Below are 19,332 nucleotides of genomic sequence, written 5' to 3'. Positions count from 1 at the left end.
CTGCGATTAGAAAAAGGATAAGACTCGAGTCATAGAATTATACATCACGGAAAAAGGCCCTTCAGCCCAACATGCCCATGCCAACCAAGAGCCATGTCTACACCAGTCCCACTTGCCTGCGTATATACACACATGTGTGTGTGTGTGTGTGTGTGTGTGTGTGTGTGTGTGTGTGTGTGTATATACATATATACATTTACATATACACACACATATCTATATATACCTAGACACAGAAATACATACCTACACATATATATTCATACATATATACACACATACATACATACGCATATACATATAAACATATGCATGTATGCGTATGTATATATGTACATATGTGTATATGTATATAGATGGAAAATATATACGTGTATGTATATATACATATATTTTCATACATGTATTTTCATATATATATTGTACATATATATATTTACACACATACACATGCATATATATATATATATACACACATACACATATATATATACACACATATAAAAAATTATATAAATATAGACATATATATACTCACACACACATGTATACATATATATATATATATATATATATATATACACACACAAATAAACACACATAGGCCTTGCTTTCCCTTGCTATCTCCTCTCCCTTCCCAGTTCTCCCATCAGTCTTACTGTCTCCGACTACATTCTATCTTTGTCCCGCACACTCCCCTGACATCAGTCTGAAGAAGGGTCTCGACCCAAAACGTCACCCATTCCTTCTCTCCAGAGATGCTGCCTGACCGGCTGAGTTGCTCCAGCATTTTGTGTCTACCTTCGATTTAAACCAGCACCTACAGTTCTTTCTTACACACACACGCACATATATATTTATATATACATATATACACACACATACACACACACAGAAAACAAACAATAGTAGTGCAATAATAACATTAATAGTCTATTGTAGTTCAGAGCTTATTTGAGGTTGTAGTGTTTAATAGGCTGATGGCTGTAGGGAAGAAGCTGTTCCTGAACCTGGACATTAGTTTTCAGGCTTCTGTACCTTTTTCCTGATGGCAGGAGTGAAATGAGTGTGTGGCCAGGGTGGTGTGGGTCTCTGATGATGCTGGCTGCCTTTTTGAGGCAGCGACTCTGGTAAATCCCTTCGATGGTGGGGAGGTCAGAGCCGGTGATGGACTGGGCAGTGCGCACAACGTTTTGCAGTGCTATGCTGCAAACATGTGATAACCGATGGACTGTGGTCTCAAGAAACCATTATATGTTTCTTCAATAATTCAATTTTAAAATAAATTGTTCTGCAAATGTTGGACTCACGGGAGGTGGTCTTGGAGGGGAGGATGCTCCTCAAACTGCGGACTATCCTGGACAATGCAGCTCACCCCCTCCATGACTCCCATCCACGGGGATTGGCCATTGTTTCGATGTAGCTGGACCAGGACAAATTGCTGGTAATATTTATTCCTAAGCGTGAGACTATCTTTCAGAGCATCTTCAACAGTACAGCTCATGACACACTGGTCAACCTGAGGAGCACCTTGATCAACAGACTGGTTCCACCAAGATGCAGCACAGAACGCGTGTGGCTATCAAACTGTACAACCCCTTCTGGCGTGGGGTAGACTGAGACTGACTCCCCTACCCCCCCACCCCCCAATCTTTGCACATCCCAAATCCTTTCTACTCATCACTTTAATTTCACGTTTCATGGGTTTTGTGTTTTCATGACTGTTGGCCGATCAATTTCCCTCCTGGGATAAATAAAGTTCCATCGTGTCGTATCGTATCGTAAATATCAATTAAAAATAGATTATTGATCTGCCTACACCAGTCGTGGTCATTTAAATCCATTTATTTTGTTAGCAGGTTCAGGCTAGGAACAAAGTTTACAAATTTCTTATTGTATCTTGCAAACAAACTACTAGGTCAGACAGCATCTGCGGAGGCAAAGAGATGGTTGACATTTCGGGTCGTGGCATTCCGAAGTCATGATTTCACCGCAAAGTCAGAGATGATAGTTTTATTTTTCTTCTGTCCCTTCATGTTGAAGGGACATTTTGAAAATGCACGAACCTATCATAGAGGTCAGATAAGCCCAGAGCTTCAAATTCTTGGTGTAACTCACACTTTGATGCAAATTCCTTCACAGCAAAGTTTGTAAGCCTGAAACAGAAACAGATTTATAAAGAAATCAATACCTCTCATCCAATATTCCGAATGCACCAATTTATCTGCTCTGACACTCTGGGATGTGATGTTTGTTGTCAGTTTTTTACCTGTGCTGCCCAGCTTGAAGTCTTTCCTCACAAAGTACACTTATCATCTTTTCTTTGCATCGTTTTCCACTGGAATCCACGTCCACCTTGGTGGTTTTCTGGACAACTAGGTAGTCCTTCCATTTTAGAAGCAAAATAAAAACACGAGTTACATTACGAAGCAGCCTGGACCATCACACAAACCAACCACCCTTCCATTGGCTCCATCTATACCTCACCCTGCCGCGACAAGGCCAGCAGCAAAATCAAGGACGAGTCGCACCCTGGCAACTCCCTCTTCTCCCCTCTCCCATCAGGCAAAAGGACTAAAAGTGTGAAAACACACACCTCCAGATTCAGGGACAGTTTCTTCCCAGCGGTTATCAGGCAAAAGAAACATCCTACCGCAACTAGAGAGCAGTCCTGTGAGCAGAACTATCTACCTCATTGGTGACCCTCGGACTATCTTTGATCGGACTTTACTGGCGTTGCCAAAGATAGTCCGAGGGTCACCAATGAGGTAGATAGTTCTGCTCACAGGACTGCTCTCTAGTTGCGGTAGGATGTTACAGTCGAGCCATTCAGTGTACAGATGATACATGATAAGGGAATAACATCTGTACACCGAATGGCTCGACTGTAATCATGTATTGTCTTTCTGCTGACTGGTTAGCACGCAACAAAACCTTTGTACATCGGTACAGGTGACAATAAACTAAAACTAAACCAAACTCAGCAGACGATGTAGATATTATTTGAGCAAAGTAATTTTAGAAACAGCTTCCTAGTGTTGAATTTTCTCATCTCATGACCTTGACTGTATCATTTTTAACTGAAAGGCTATCTCATAGGAATTTAGTGCAAGAGAGCAGCAGGCTGATCTGCAGAGTGTAACTCAACTCCAGCAGATGTATAAGTATCACATTCAAAATGGCAGAAAGAAATAAAACCCAGCACTCCCAATAATTCAACAAGTTCATCATGTGCTTATATCAGGCTTGCAGGCCAGGAGAGTCTCAGATTTGAAAGTGAGTTTGCTGATCTTGCTTGGATGAGTGCAAGGGTCCACAAGTGAATTAAATCCTGTCAGGTCTGAAGAAAGGATGAGTTATCGAACGGAACTGTTCAAAGACCTTGCGCCTGTGTTTTTGTGAACAGGGCATGAATCTCATAGCGAACCAACTGGTACCTAAACTGGCAAGGAATCAACACTCTTGGGGGAATGTTTGGTTGAGAATATTATCAAGAAAGATAACACCGCATAAACATACATACGTTAATTCATAGAAACATAGAATATAGGTGCAGGAGTAGGCCATTTGGCCCTTCGAGCCAGCACCGCCATTCAATATCATAGAAACATAGAAACATAGAAAATAGGTGCAGGAGTAGGCCATTCGGCCCTTCGAGCCTGCACCGCCATTCGATATGATCATGGCTGATCATCCAACTCAGTATCCCGTACCTGCCTTCTCTCCATACCCCATGATCCCTTTAGCCACAAGGGCCACATCTAACTCCCTCTTAAATATAGCCAATGAACTGGCCTCAACTACCTTCTGTGGCAGAGAATTCCACAGATTCACCACTCTGTGTGAAAAAAAACGTTCTCATCTCGGTCCTAAAAGACTTCCCCCTTATCCTTAAACTGTGACCCCTTGTTCTGGACTTCCCCAACATCAGGAACAATCTTCCTGCATCTAGCCTGTCCAACCCCTTAAGAATTTTGTAAGTTTCTATAAGATCCCCCCTCAATCTTCTAAATTCCAGCGAGTACAAGCCGAGTCTATCCAGTCTTTCTTCATATGAAAGTCCTGCCACCCCAGGAATCAATCTGGTGAACCTTCTCTGTACTCCCTCAGTCATCATGGCTGGTCCTCCAAAATCAGTAACCCATTCCAGCTTTCTCCCCATATCTCTTGATTCCATTAGCCCTGAGAGCTATATCAAACTCTCTCTTGAATACATCCAGTGAATTGGCCTCCACTGCCTTCTGTGGCAGAGAATTCCACAGATTCTCAACTCTCTGGGTGAAAATATTTTTCATCTCAGTCCTAAATGGCCTGCCCCTTATTCTTAAACTGTGACCCCTGGTTCTGGACTCCCCCCAACATCGGGAACATTGACTCACATCACTGAATCGCGTGCCGCTGAAAGCGAAATGGCAATACCTTGATATCTTTTCTCTCCCCTTGTAGAAGAATTAATATGAGTTTGCCCATGAACATCAGTCTTCCTGCGAGTTTTAGGTCAGAGGTCCAATTTTCAATGCTTTTGATGTACTTTCCCTTGGCCCTCATGTGATCTAAATGTAGCAGAGCCGTCCATATTCCATCATCGGCGCTGGTCTGGTGCTGCTGGCCATCACCTTCATCTGCTGGCTGGTCCAGGCTGTTCTGGACGTTCTGCTGGAGCCACGCCATCAGCTCATAAACCATGGGCTGGGAAAGAACGGTCTCGGCGTACCGTAACAGGTTCCCCTTCAAATCCGAGCACTGCTTGCGGCTAAGTTGTTCTGAGCTGATGGTGATATCCGGCGGGCAGAATGGGTAGTCAGGCGACAACTGAAAAGTGACCTTCAACGGCACGTTATTACAGACGTCACCAATTTGGAAAGTAATCCCCACGGTTTCTGCAATAAATTGGACAAAGTCAGCACTGATTTATTATCGTAAAGTTAGCACTGATTTCTGAAACCTTGGCACAAGATGCAAATAGACAATAGACAATAGGTGCAGGAGGAGGCCATTCGGCCCTTCGAGCCAGCACCACCATTCAATGTGATCATGGCTGATCATTCTCAGTACCCCGTTCCTGCCTTCTCCCCATACCCCCCTATCCTTAAGAGCTCTATCTAGCTCTCTCTTAAATGCATCCAGAGAATTGGCCTCCACTGCCTTCTGAGGCAGAGAATTCCACAATGATTCTCAAAATAAAAATAGAAATGGATTTCAGGCTCATTGGCAGGAATATGTTCTGTTAAATTGGGCAGAAGAGCTAGGGTTTCTACTGTAACTTGCTACGGGACTCCCTTGAATCATGAATGCATCGAGCCTCACACACTTCCCACAAAGGACAATACTATAAACACAAAACCAAATGCCCCATTTTTAATGGACACACTAAGGAACTGTAGATGCTGGAATCTTGTGCTAACCCAAAGTGCTGGAGGACCTCAGCGGGTCAGGCAGCATCTGTGGAGACAAGGTACAGGCAGTGTTTCAGTTCAGGACTCTCCCTCAGACTCTTTACTGAAACATCACCAGTCCATTCCCTCCACAGTCGCTGCCTGACCCGTTGAGTTACTCACGTGCTTTGTGTTTTGCCACTTTTTAATGATCCATTTTATTTCCTGTGCATCCTTAAACCAAGTGGAAAGTGGCCTGGTCAGACATGCAAAACAATGGCACTAATGCACGAGATAAGATGTGACCACTGGCAATTCTGAGATAACTCAAAGCCACCAAGCCCCAATAACTCAAATCCCCAAGCTAGGTAACTCGCGACCTGTTGCTTTGTTACTGCTTTCTCTCATTTTGGTGAGGGGGGGGGGATTTAAGAGGAACCTGAAGGGCAATTTTTCACACAAATGGTGATAGGTGTATGGGAACGAGCAGCCAGCAGAGGTAGTTGGTCACAACACAGAGTGTGTCCAGCTTCAAGTTTCTGGGCACTCACATTTCGGAGGATCTCACATGGTCCAATACCGCTGCGCTGGTCAAGAAGGCGCAGCAACGATTGTTCTACCTGAGAACACTGAAAAAGTCTGGTCTGCCCCAACAGCTGCTGACGACCTTCTACCGCTGCACCATAGAGAGCATCCTAATGCATGGCATCCCTGTGTGGTATCTCAGCTGCATGGAGGCAGAGAGGAGAGCTCTTCAGCGGGTAGTCCATAGACCTCAGAGGACTATCGGAACACAGCTACCAGCCTTGGAGGACATCTACAACACACGATGCCTCAGAAAAGCCACCAGCATTCACAAAGACTCCTCACACCCCTGCAACAGTCTGTTCAAAATTCTACCATCGGGCAGACGCTACAAGGCCTTCTACGCCTGCACCTCCAGACTCAGGAACAGCTTCATCCCCAGGGCCATAGCTGATATGAACCGGTCCTGCTGAGCCGGATGGTCACATCGCACAGTGAACCGGCACAGACCTACTTGAACTTTATACTGTCTTAAAACTGTTTCTAATTTTGTTTCACTGGGTTGTATAAATTTATACGGATTAGCTAATGAATTTATTGCATCGTATGGAAGTCGCATTCCCAATCTCGTTGTGCCCCTGTACAATGACAATAAAGATATATTGTATTGTATTTAAGAAACATTTAGACAGGTACATGGATAGGATAGGTTAAGAGGGATATGGGCCAAACACAAGTAGGTGGGACTGGTGTGGATGGAACATGTTGATCAGCGTGGGCAAGATGGGCTGAAGGGCCTGTTTCCACACTGTATGACTCTGTGATTTGAAATCTACCAACTTTGAAAATTGAGAATCAATCTCATTGTTACTCATACTTTGTTGAGAAATTCCAAATTCCATCAGTTAATATAACTATTGTAAGATTTTTGTAGATTTTTCAAAATATTAAGGTACAAATTCATAGCAATAAGCCATTATTCAAAATGTGTTAGTGACAGAGGAATACTTGAATGGTAGTTATAATGGAGGCAAGTCTTGGAGTCAAAGTCCCCCAAATAGCAGTGAAAATTCATTATTTGTGGAGATGTCAGCTCCTGGATAAATATTAGCCAGGCACCAGGAAAACCGTTCAAGTGGTGTCAAAGGATCTTCCACAGTCGCCCACAAGAGGTCATCTTAACATCACATCTGACAATTGTCATTAAAGTATCTGCCAGCCAAGATTTTGTTCTCAAATCTGGTGAATGTCACCACTTAAGGCCCAATCAGATGTAAAAAGAAATACGGGTGACATCTATTAGATAAAATTTGTCTTTAATGCCGCATAAATGTAAGATTACTTTTAGATTTAGCAGTGCGACCTGTATGTTTTATATTGGGATTCATATCTCACCAGCAACCTCGGTCGAGACCCTTCTTCAGACTGAGTCAAGGGAGAGGGAGACATAGAGATATGGATGGGGCATGGTGTGAAAATGACAGATCAAAAGGAAAATGTGATCAAGGAAAATGTAACATGGTTCCATTTAGAACTGAGATGAGGAAAAACTTTTTCAGTCAGAGAGTTGTGAATCTGTGGAATTCTCTGCCTCAGAAGGCAGTGGAGGCCAATTCTCTGAATGCATTCAAGAGAGAGCTAGATAGAGCTCTTAAGGATAGCGGAGTCAGGGTGTATGGGGAGAAGGCAGGAACGGGGTACTGATTGAGAATGATCAGCCATGATCACGTTGAATGGCGGTGCTGGCTCGAAGGGCTGTATGGCCTCCTCCTGCACCTATTGTCTATTGTCTATTGAGAGGGAGACATAGAGATTATGGATGGGGCAAGGCGTGAAAATGACAGATCAAAAGGGCACGGTGATCAAGGAAAATGTAACATGGTTCATTGTTAGTTATGGGGGGAAACGAGTTGGAGAACTGGGGTCTGGGGAGAGAGAGGGTTACTTGATAACTCGCTGAGTCACTCCAGCATTTTGTGTCTATCTTGGGTGTAAACCAGCATCTGCAGTTCTAGCCTTAGAGGGAGTACAGAGAAGGTTCACCAGATTGATCCCTGGGATGGCAGGACTTTCATATGAAGAAAGACTGGATAGACTAGGCTTATACTCGCTGGAATTTAGAAGACTGAGGGGGGATCTTATTGAAACATATAAAATTCTTAAGGGGTTGGAGAGGTTAGATGCGGGAAGATTGTTCCCGATGTTGGGGAAGTCCAGAACCAGGGGCCACAGCTTAAGGATAAGGGGGAAGTCTTTTAAGACCGAGATGAGAAAACATTTCTTCACACAGAGAGTGGTGAGTCTGTGGAATTCTCTGCCGCAGAAGGTAGTTGAGGCCAGTTCATTGGCTATATTTAAGAGGGAGTTAGATGTGGCCCTTGTGGCTAAAGGGATCAGGGGGTATGGAGAGAAGGCAGGTACAGGATACTGAGCTGGATGATCAGCCATGATCATATTGAATGGCGGTGCAGGCTCAAAGGGCCGAATGGCCTACTCCTGCACCTATTTTCTATGTTTCTATGTTAATTCTGCTCCTATACCTTATGAACTTATGAAATTATTTCATAGCCTCCATGCATTGAAACTAATCTGAAATAATGGACATCATTGCTGTTCCTCTTAAAAGACAGGTGGCTGTTGGATTTTATCAGTCCAGGGTGACTGCTCTACAATGGCCCACTCTTTGTTTAAAAAAAAGTTTGATTCTTGATATGTCTATAAGCTACTTTATGCTTCTGCTCACAAAGGCAAATAGCAGAACCACAGCCAGAAGTGTATTCACTGAATGCACTCACTATCTCCTAATGGTGCAAATAGTGCAGTTAGTTCTTGAAGGTAGATTTACACGTATTTAAACCACAATTCCCTTGTCTGCAAAGGACTATTGATCTCAATCCTGAACACAGACAATAACTGAGGTCCCAAAAGCCTCTAAAGTGTGAATTCAGAGTGATCAACAGTGGCCTCTGAAATTCCCCCCCCCCCCCTATTCTCTATCCTCTGTGGGACGCCTCTGTGCAAGGATCTAGTCTGCCACCTCGGCCCTGAACCTCAAGGTGCCTGAGATAGATAGACAGACAGACAGGATTCCCCCCCCCCCCCCCTCCCCCTCCACTTTTCTTTGGGCTCCTTGCAGCGGGATCTCGGGGAGGGGAGGGGAGGGTGGAAGAAGGAGCCCTTCACCTGACTGAGAGAGGAGGTGGAAGTCGCCGCTGTAAATGGCCCGGAGTGCGGCCACCTCGTCCTCCTTCTCCTGCTGTTGTTGCTGTTGTTGCTGTTGTTGCTGTTGTTGCTGAGCTGCCATGGGCGGGGACGAGATGGCTCCCTGCCGCTGCTGGAGCTCCGACGCCGGGCTGGGTCAGACAGCGGGGAGAGCCGCCGCTGCTGCCGCCGCTGGAGCTCCAACGCCGGGCAGGGTTAAGGAGGAGGGACCGTCGCTGCCGCCTCTCTTGCAACACACAGCGGTGACCCGCTCGCTGCTGCAGCTGCTGCTGCACGCCTCTTATTCACTCCGCTCTCAAACAAACAAACAAACAAACAAACACAGGCCTCACCAACTGAACCGAATTTGCAAATAAAAGGAGCCCAAATGTCCACATCAATAGACCATAGGTGCAGGAGGAGGCCATTCGGCCCTTCGAGCCAGCACCGCCACTCAATATGATCATGGCTGATCATTCTCAATCAGTACCCCGTTCCTGCCTTCTCCCCATACCCCCTGACTCCGCTATCCTTAAGAGCTCTATCTAGCTCTCTCTTGAATGCATTCAGAGAATTGGCCTCCACTGCCTTCTGAGGCAGTGAATTCCACAGATTCACAACTCTCTGACTGAAAAGGTTTTTCCTCATCTCAGTTCTAAATGGCCTACCCTTTATTCTTAAACTGTGGCCCCTGGTTCTGGACTCCCCCAACATTGGGAACATGTTTCCTGCCTCTAACGTGTCCAACCCCTTAATGATCTTATACGTTTCGATAAGATCTCCTCTCATCCTTCTAAATTCTAGTGTATACAAGCCTAGTTGCTCCAGTCTTTCAACATATGATAGTGCCGCCATTCCGGGAATTAACCTAGTAAACCTACGCTGCACGCCCTCAATAGCAAGAATATCCTTCCTCAAATTTGGAGACCAAAACTGCACACAGTACTCCAGGTGCGGTCTCACTAGGGCCCTGTACAACTGCAGAAGGACCTCTTTGCTCCTATACTCAACTCCTCTTGTTATGAAGGCCAACATTCCATTGGCTTTCTTCACTGCCTGCTGTACCTGCATGCTTCCTTTCAGTGACTGATGCACTAGGACACCTAGATCTCGTTGTACGTCCCCTGTTCCTAACTTGACACCATTCAGATAATACTCTGCCTTCCTATTCTTACCACCAAAGTGGATAACCTCACAGTTATCCACATTAAACTGCATCTGCCATGCATCCGCCCACTCACACAACCAGTCCAAGTCACCCTGCAACCTCATAGCATCTTCCTCACAGTTCACACTACCACCCAGCTTTGTATCATCTGCAAATTTGCTAATGGTACTTTTAATCCCTTCATCCAAGTCATCTGCAAGAAATGTTAGAGCAAATGCAAAATTTGGAGCTCTTCCCAAAGAATGCTGAGATGCATCCTGATAAAATGCTTTCCACAGCGTATCTGTAGAGGTTGGTGAGAGTTGGGGACATGCCTTCTGTGGAAGTAGAGGCGTTGGTGTGTATTCTTGGCCATTGCTTTGATATGGCTAGTCCATGATAAATTGCTGGTGATCTTTACATCTGCTCTTCTAATTCCCACTGACGAATTCCCACTGACGGTCATATCAAGGTGATTGATACAAGAAATTGCAGATGCTGGTTTACAAAAAAACACACACCGTGTGCTGGAGTATCAAAAAGTAAACTGTTGGAAGAATTCAGTGTGTCAGACAGCTCCTCTGAAGGGCATGGACAGGTGAGGTTTTGGGCCAGGACCCTTCTTTAGACTAATTGTGGGGGGGGGGGGGGGGGGGGGGGGGAGAGAAAGCTGGAAGGGAGAAGGGGCAGGCCAAAACCTAAAGATTTTAGGTGAACACAGGTATAGGGAGGGGGGTTGACAGGCAAATGTTGGACAAAGGCCAGGGATGAGACAAAAGGATTGCAAATTGTGAAGCGTGAGAAAGGGATTTAGATTTTAGATTTATTTTAGATTTAGAGATACAGCGTGGAAACAGGCCCTTCGGCCCACCGGGTCCGCGCCGCCCAGCAATCCCCGCGCATTAACACTATCCTACACCCACTAGGGACAATTTTTACATTTGCCCAGCTAATTAACCTACAAACCTGTACGTCTTTGGAGTGTGGGAGGAAACCGAAGATCTCGGAGAAAACCCACGCAGGTCACGGGGAGAACGTACAAACTCCATACAGACGGCGCCCGTAGTCAGGCGCCGTCTGTACCGAGGTAGAAGGGGAGGGAGAGAAACAGGTGTGTTCAGGTGGGGCATAGGGAAATTGCAGAGGCCAATTAACCTACAAATCCACACATGGCTCAGCGGATTTGAATGCATGTGGTGGACTTCTATGGAATCCATACTCTTCGTGTAGTGGCCATTGCCTCTGGCTAGGAAGTCAGATATCAAAAATAATCTATCAAATCTTTGACAGTATGATTATCTACTAACTGTGTGTTAGCTGTGTTAAGAAAGTAAGAAAAAGAACTTTCCCTCAAAAGCCAAACACTAGAGGTGCTGGAAATCTGGAGTAGAAGCAGGAAATGTTGGAAAAACCTAGCAGGCTAGGCAGTAATTGTGGAAAGAGTTATTGTTTCAGATTTTTGATGTTCACAAGTCATTGATAGTCCTGAAACATGAACAAATAGCAAAAGCACCACTTAATATATTGAGTTTGAGTTTAGTTTATCGTCACGTGTACCGACAACGGAAAGTCAGCGGAAAGACAATACATGACTACAATCGAGCCATTCACAGTGTACGAATACATGATAAAGGGAATAACGTGTAGAATCCTGGAGACATCCTGAGATCATGAAGGACTGTTTATTTTGATTTAATGGCAATTTATACAAATGATTGCTTACAGACTTCAGAAGAATCTCCATAATAAATAACAAGGATCACAAAAGAAAATAATGTATCACAAGACACAAGACAGAACATTTCAGGTCTAATTTGCAACTGCATCTTCTGGTCAGGGTCCATCTATCAAGGTTATGGACCTCTCTGTTGATGGATACAATGCAAAACAGTTTAAGCACACCACAGTTTACATTGGTGCCCTAACCTGACATCTTACAAACTTTAACATAATCCTGTATCGACACATTAATTGCAGTTAATGTTATTTTCTGATTTAACACCATTGTGTTATGTGCTATGCTTCTCATCCTTACACCATTTTAAAATACTTAATGTATGTTTGAATTTGCTTTAACATGTGTGGTACAGTAGCACAACAGGTAGTGCTGCTGCCTCACAGCACCAGAGACCCTGGTTTGATCCTGACCTCGGGTGTTGGCTGTGTGGAGATTGCACGTTCTCTCTTTGACGGCGTGGGCTTCCTCCAGGTGCTCCGGTTTCCTCCCATTTCCCAAAGACGTGCAGGCTTGTAAGCTAATTGGCCTCTTTAAAAAAAAATTTTTGTAGTAGCGTGTAGCGAGTAGATGAGAAGGTGGGATGGCATAAAAATAGTGTTAATGGATGGACGATGTAGACTTAATAATAATAATAATAATAATAAGCATTTATTTTATATATAATTATTTTATATTTTATATTTTATATTTTATATTTATTTTATATATTATTTTTATATTTTATATAGGTGGATCGAAGGGCCTGTTTTCACCAATAAACTATCTTTACACTAATCCATTAAAAAATTGATATCAATTCAATAAGACATTCCAGGAATACTTTAAAATAAACTTATCCATTTTAAATATTTTATTATTCATTTACATTACTTCTTATACTTGCAGCTTATGTGCATTTACTGGGGAAAAAGTAGTTATTTACAGAAAGTCTTTAAATGGCTCGACTGCCATCTAAAGAATACTCTTTTATTCTCACAGTGTTTCCAGCCACATGGTTTTAGCTCCCCCTGCTGACTCTGTGGATAATGGTACCCAATGATATTGTAGTCTTAGATTATGGAATGGAATGGAATACTTTATGTATTATCACATGCGACAAGGCACAATGCAATTCTTTGCTTGCATACCCTAATGTATACAAATAGCAGCCACCTACGGCGCTGACACAGTTACAAAGCACGCCGGCTCCTCCTTTTGTTCTCCACCCTCCCCAATTATCTTCTCAATTTCTTCTCCCACCCTCCTCAATTGTCCATTGTTCTCTCCCCACCTCCCCCACGGGAAAAAAAATTGTTTTTGTAAGGGTTATAATAATACTATACAATATATCATTACCTTTGTTAATATTATATGAATACTAAATTATATTATTATTGTGGGGGATTTTGGTTTCATTTTGATTCCTACCAGCAATTGTTCTACAGCCGCTCCCTGACTTACATAAGGATTACGTTCCGTAAATCAGATTTTACTCAAGTCAGAATCATCACCATTGAGTCCAGTCAAAAAGGCCCAACAGAGGATGTACTTCCTGCGGCACCTGATGAAACACAATCTGTCACAGGCAATGATGGTCCAGTCCTATACTGCCATTGTAGGGTCTGTCCTCACCTTCTCCATCATGGTCTGGTTTGGCTCAGCCACCAAGCATGACAACCGGAGGCTGCAATGAATCATTCGATCAGCTGAGAAGGTTGTTGGCTGCAACCTTCCCCCCATTGACGAACTGTACACTGCAAGGGCCAGGAAGCGACCTTGCAAGATCATCTCTGACCCCTCTCACCCTGGCCACAAACTCTTTGAAGTTCTGGAAGGTGACACCGGACTGTCAAATCAGCCACAGCCAGACATAAAAACAGGTTTTTTTTCCCGCGAGTAGTAGCTCTACTAAATAACCAAAAGTCTGTAGTCTCTTTTTGCTCTGGTTTATTTCACTCACATGTTTAAACTGTAATGTTCTATTCTTAATGTTTTAATGTTTTATGCGTTATTCTTAATTGTTTACTGTATGTTCGTGTTGTTACTTGTGAGCGGAGCTCCAAGGCACGTTCCTTATATGTGTACAAACTTATCCATTCATTCAAGTGGGACTGGTGTAGATGGCCCATGTTAGTCGGCATGGGCAAATTGGGCAATGGGCCTGTTTCCATGCTGTATGGCTCTAAATACAAGACTGGACATCTACGATGAACCCAGGAAGGACACAAAGGCAATGTCCAGCAGCAAACACACAACAGATATTTAGACGGCATTCGAGGTAATTATGACTGCTTATGTATTTAGGAGATAATAATTATTCAGTGTGGTAGCTGCCTTGAATGCACTGCCAGGGGTGATGGTGGGGGCAGATAGTGACATTTAGATAGGCACATGGATATGCAGGTTATAGAGGGATATGGTTCATGTGCAGGCAGAGGAGGTAGTTTAACTTTGCATCATCTTCAGCACTAAGTGAACCATAGGGCCTGTTCCCTACAATGAACCTACATTGTTGTCTTCACAATCTTCCTGTTTCTAGAAGTGACATGAGCTTTTTGCTTTGAATTGTTGCAGTGCTACTTTGAAGGATGTTCTTTAATCTACCCCCTCCCCCCCCCCCCCCCCCCCCCTTCACACGATTTGGAAGAGCATTCTTCATGTTCAAAGGTTAATGCAACTTTTTAAACAACCATGTTAAACAATCAGGTTATACTGAAAAGCAGCTAACACAATCAAAGATGTGCCCTACCCAAGTCATTCCTTCTTCTCCCTGCTCCCCCAAGCTTGAAATCACACACCACCCAATTCAGGAACAACCTCTTCCCCTGTTATCAGGCTTCTGAACAGTTCATCCATAAGCTAGGGTACCATCCAATTCACCTCTACCCCATTGCAGTCATTGGACTTTGTCTATGGAACTGAGGCACTAAAATGCTGAGAACAATATTCTGTACTCTTTATCAAAGATACTAGAGGAGCAAGATGAACCACTCCGTTGAAATCGCCTATACTGAAGCGTAGTACGCAAAGGAGCGTAATGTCCGCCATTTTAGTTGGCAAAACCCGCCGTTCGCTATGCCTCTCGCAGTGTAATCAGTGTATTGAGGGAACAGTATGTGTGATTATACCATAAAAATGCAGAATATATCTCATCTATCAATTCAGATTTTTGTTATTTTTCTTTTTAAATGTTTCTGCAAGTTTCTGCCTACTAAAATGGCGCCATGACATACTACAGTTTTTAGGGCCGAGTGGTCTATCTTGCTCTGCTCTATAAATCTTTGCTCTTTATCTATTTTGTTCTATTGTACTTAAATTTGACTTGATTGTATTTACTGCATATAGTATTACCTGATCTGATTGGATAACATGCAAAACAAAGCTCTTCACTGTACCCCAGTACACGTGGCAATGTTAAACCTAAATCATTTTATGATAATCATCTGCAATTGCAGCCTCCCATCAGGCAGGAGGTACAGAAATGTGCAAACGCACACCTCCAGATTCAGAGACGGTTTTTTCCCCAGTTGTTATCAGACAACTATTACAAACTGCTCCTATTACAAACTAGAGAGCAGCCCTGACCTATCATCTAACTAATTGGAGACCCCAGACTAGCTTTAATCATTTTTCTGGCCTTTATCTTGCACTAAACATTATTCCCTTTACCCTATATCTGTACACTAGGGGCTTGATTGTAATCATGTATAGTCTTTCTGCCGACTAGATACCACGCAACAAAAAAGCTTTTGACTATACCTCCCCCCCCCCCCTCCCGTAACAAGGACTGAATCCCCCTCGATCTCACCTTCCACCGCATCAGCCAGCGTATCCAACAAATCATCCTCCAACATTTCCGTCACCTCCAACGAGACCCCACTACTGGCCACATCTTCCCATCCCCTCCTCTTTATGCGTTCCGCAGAGACCGTTCCCTCCGTAACTCCCTGGTCCACTCGTCAATTCCTACCCAAACCACCCCATCCCCGGGCACTTTCCCCTGCAACCGCAGGAGATACCTGCCCCTTTACCTCCCCCCTCAACTCCATCCAAGGACCCAAACAGTCTTTCCAGGTGAGACAGAGGTTCACCTGCACCTCCTCCAACCTCATCTATTGTATCCACTGCTCTAGATGTCAACTTCTTTACATCGGCGAAACCAAACGCAGGCTCGGCGATCGTTTCGTTCAACACCTTCGCTCAGTCCGCCTTAACCAACCTGATCTCCCTGTGGCTGAGCACTTCAACTCCCCCTCCCACTCTGACCTTTCTGTCATGGGCCTCCTCCAGTGCCATAGTGAGGCCCACCAGAAATTGGAGAAACAGCACCTCATATTTTGCTTGGGCAGCTTGCAGCCCAGCGGTATGAACATTAACTTCTCCAACTTTAGATAGTTCCTCTGTCCCTCTTCCCCTCCCCCTCTATCTTCCTGTCTCCACCTATATCCTTTCTTTGTCCCGCCTCCTGACATCAGTCTGAAGAAGGGTCTCGACCTGAAATGTCACCCATTCCTTCTCTCCTGAGATGCTGCCTGACCCGTTGAGTTACTCCAGCATTTTGTGAATAAATACCTTTGATTGGTACCAGCATCTGCAGTTATCTTCCTTTCACTATACCTTGGTGCACGTGACAATAAGCTAAACTCATGCACCTTCATGCAGCTAGCTCTACTGCAGCTGTGAGGTGGAAGTATAACACGGCAAAACTGAATTAATAGATGGAATAAACCGCTCTCTAGAAGAATCCTGGTAAATATTAACATTGATTTTAGACCTGGTGAAATTATTAAGCAATAATCACCCTTCAGTGCCAATAAAACAATTTATCAGACAGCATGTCTGGTACCATAGTGGTTATGTCACTCAGCTATAACTCAGCTATAATTCAGAGACCTGGACTAATAATCCTGAGACACGATTCTGAAACTCTGGACAGCTGGGGGATTTAAATGCAGTTAATAAGTCTGGAATTAAGAAATTGGCATTAGTAATGTTAACCGTGAGACCTTCATTTTATTAAAAATTAATATCCAATTTCAAATGTCTTTTAGGAAAGAAAATCCAGGTCCTTTCTAAGATGACCTGTACATGACTTTTGACCCAAAGTTGGACATGAATCTAACAAGCTGTGCCATCATTCCAAACGACAGTGGCATTCATAATGAGGATGGAGGCACTGGGTTCAATGTGTTCACTGGGTTCACTGCCTCCAATCCAGCTAAGCATTCAAAATGTAAACATGCCGGAGCAGAAAGAACACATAATTGGAGATGACGAAAGACTTGGCCAGAAAGGTCGATTTTAAAATGTTTCTTTAAAGGAAGGCAGAGGTTTAGGGTGGGAACTCTGTGAACTAGAGTATTAACTGAAACCAGTTACCAACGGTAGGGCAATCAAATCACTTTATGACCAAGGCCAGAATTTGAAAGCAAATATCCCAATAGGTTAGCAGTTGGAGGTCACAGTCAAGATCAAGAAAGGATTTGAAGTCGAGGGTGGGAATTTTACAAATTAACAATTCTTAAGCACGAGTCAGATAGCAAAGTGTGATAGGATCCACTGAGAGTTTTGGAGATTTACAACAAAGACAAAGGAAGTCCGTTCAATGTTCAGTAAAATTCTGAAATGTAGAAGTCATGAATGAGCCAACTAGCTGAGGCAGAGACGGAAATGAATGATGCCAGAGGTGGAAAAGGCTGATCCTTTAGGGTCACCCAGACTGGATATTATGCCAAACGTTGGGAAAGCTGATCTAGACTCCAGTGCAGCCAACATCTCTTGCCTCTTGACAACTTAATGGTTGGAAACACCTCATCTGGCCGGCAGCATAGATGCACCAGAAATGACAGCCCAGTTGGTGCCATGTGGTCAGAAGGGAATGGCTCTGGAGTCCTCAAGTGGGCTCCAGGCAGCTTTACATCAGGTCAAACAATGGCAAGTATATCTCCTGGTTATCATTGCTTAGTTTCCTTCAGCTGATGAATCAGTAATCCTACATTTTGAATGTCTCTGAAAAAGTTAGCAGTGACAGCAAGAGTACAGAATGTACTAAGTCAGAGACTTCACCAAGAATGGGTTGTTGGCACAACTAACTGCCAGATTAGCCCAGTTGCCAAGAAGGTAATACATATAGATCTCCTCCTTAGGTGACAGAATCAGTTTTATGCCAAGCTAATTTGGCTGCGACATCAAAAATATCAGAGCTCATTGGAGATGGCACCCGTTATCTCAGCTACAGTGTTTAAGGTTTGGGCTCTAGCAGTCTTCAGTCAAACTGTTCCAGTACAGCCTCAACAGGTAAAAGTGACAACCCTGGACATCTTTTGGCTAGCAATTGGAATGAAAGATATCTGGTAAATCAGAATCAAAGGGATAGAAACATAGAAAATAGGTGCAGTAGGCCATTCGGCCCTTCGAGTCTGCACCGCCATTCAATATGATCATGGCTGATCATCCAGCTCAGTAGCCTGTACCTGCCTTCTCTCCATACCCCCTGATCCCTTTAGCAAAAAGGGCCACATCTAACTCCCTCTTAAATATAGCCAATGAACTGGCCTCAACTACCTTCTGTGGCAGAGAATTCCACAGACTCACCACTCTCTGTGTGAAGAAATGTTTTCTCATCTCGGTCCTAAAAGACTTCCCCCTTATCCTTAAGCTGTGACCCCTGGTTCTGGACTCCCCCAACATCGGGAACAATCTTCCCGCATCTAGCCTCTCCAACCCCTTAAGAATTTTATGTTTCTATAAGATCCCCCCTCAGTCTTCTAAATTCCAGCGAGTACAAGCCCAGTCTATCCAGTCTTTCCTCATATGCAAGTCCCGCCATCCCAGGGATTAATCTGGTGAACCTTCTCTGTACTCCCTCTAAGGCAAGAACGTCTTTCCTCAGGTTAGGAGACCAAAACTGCACACAATACTCCAGGTGCGGTCTCACCAAGGCCCTGTACAACTGCAGCAGAACCTCCCTGCTCCTAAACTCAAATCCTCTTGCTATGAATGCCAACATACCATTCACTTTCTTCACTGCCTGCTGCACCTGCATGCTTGCTTTCAATGACTGGTGCACCATGACACCCAGGTCACGTTGCATCTCCCCTTCTCCCAATCGGTCACCATTCAGGTAATACTCTGCTTTCCTGTTCTTGCCGCCAAAGTGGATAACCTCACATTTATCCACATTATATTGCATCTGCCATGCATTTGCCCACTCGCCTAATCTATCCAAGTCACTCTGCAGCCTCCTAGCATCCTCCTCGCAGCTAACACTGCCACCCAGCTTCGTGTCATCCGCAAACTTAGAGATGTTGCATTCAATTCCCTCGTCCAAATCATTAATATACACTGTAAATAACTGGGGTCCCTGC

The 19,332-nt window shown here is 44.1% G+C and overlaps 1 protein-coding gene across 1 annotated transcript; it reads right to left on the bottom strand.

Annotated features, from left to right (window-relative positions):
- Window positions 1–1,764: 1,764 nt before the first annotated feature.
- Window positions 1,765–9,369, bottom strand: rwdd3 (RWD domain containing 3). The gene is made up of 4 exons (XM_078407910.1): window positions 9,084–9,369; window positions 4,420–4,880; window positions 2,270–2,385; window positions 1,765–2,156 (listed from the first exon to the last, which is right to left on the bottom strand). The coding sequence occupies exons 1-4, from the start codon at window positions 9,202–9,204 to the stop codon at window positions 2,033–2,035; spliced, it is 822 nt and encodes a 273-aa protein (XP_078264036.1). The 5' UTR covers window positions 9,205–9,369; the 3' UTR covers window positions 1,765–2,032.
- Between the last annotated feature and the right edge of the window lie 9,963 nt (window positions 9,370–19,332).

Source organism: Rhinoraja longicauda, chromosome 11, assembly GCF_053455715.1.
Source record: "Rhinoraja longicauda isolate Sanriku21f chromosome 11, sRhiLon1.1, whole genome shotgun sequence".
NCBI lineage: Eukaryota > Metazoa > Chordata > Chondrichthyes > Rajiformes > Arhynchobatidae > Rhinoraja > Rhinoraja longicauda.
This window is presented reverse-complemented; position numbering and strand designations above follow the sequence as displayed.

Bases quoted from the DNA above. Each gene is read 5' to 3' on its own strand.
- rwdd3 (XM_078407910.1), bottom strand. From the start codon at position 9,204: ATGGCAGCTCAGCAACAACAGCAACAACAGCAACAACAGCAACAACAG. The intron at 4,881-9,083 runs GTGAAGGGCTCC...AATTTATTGCAG, and splicing joins CCACCTCCTCTCTCAGTCAG to AAACCGTGGGGATTACTTTC. The intron at 2,157-2,269 runs GTAAAAAACTGA...TTTCTGTTTCAG, and splicing joins CTTCAAGCTGGGCAGCACAG to GCTTACAAACTTTGCTGTGA.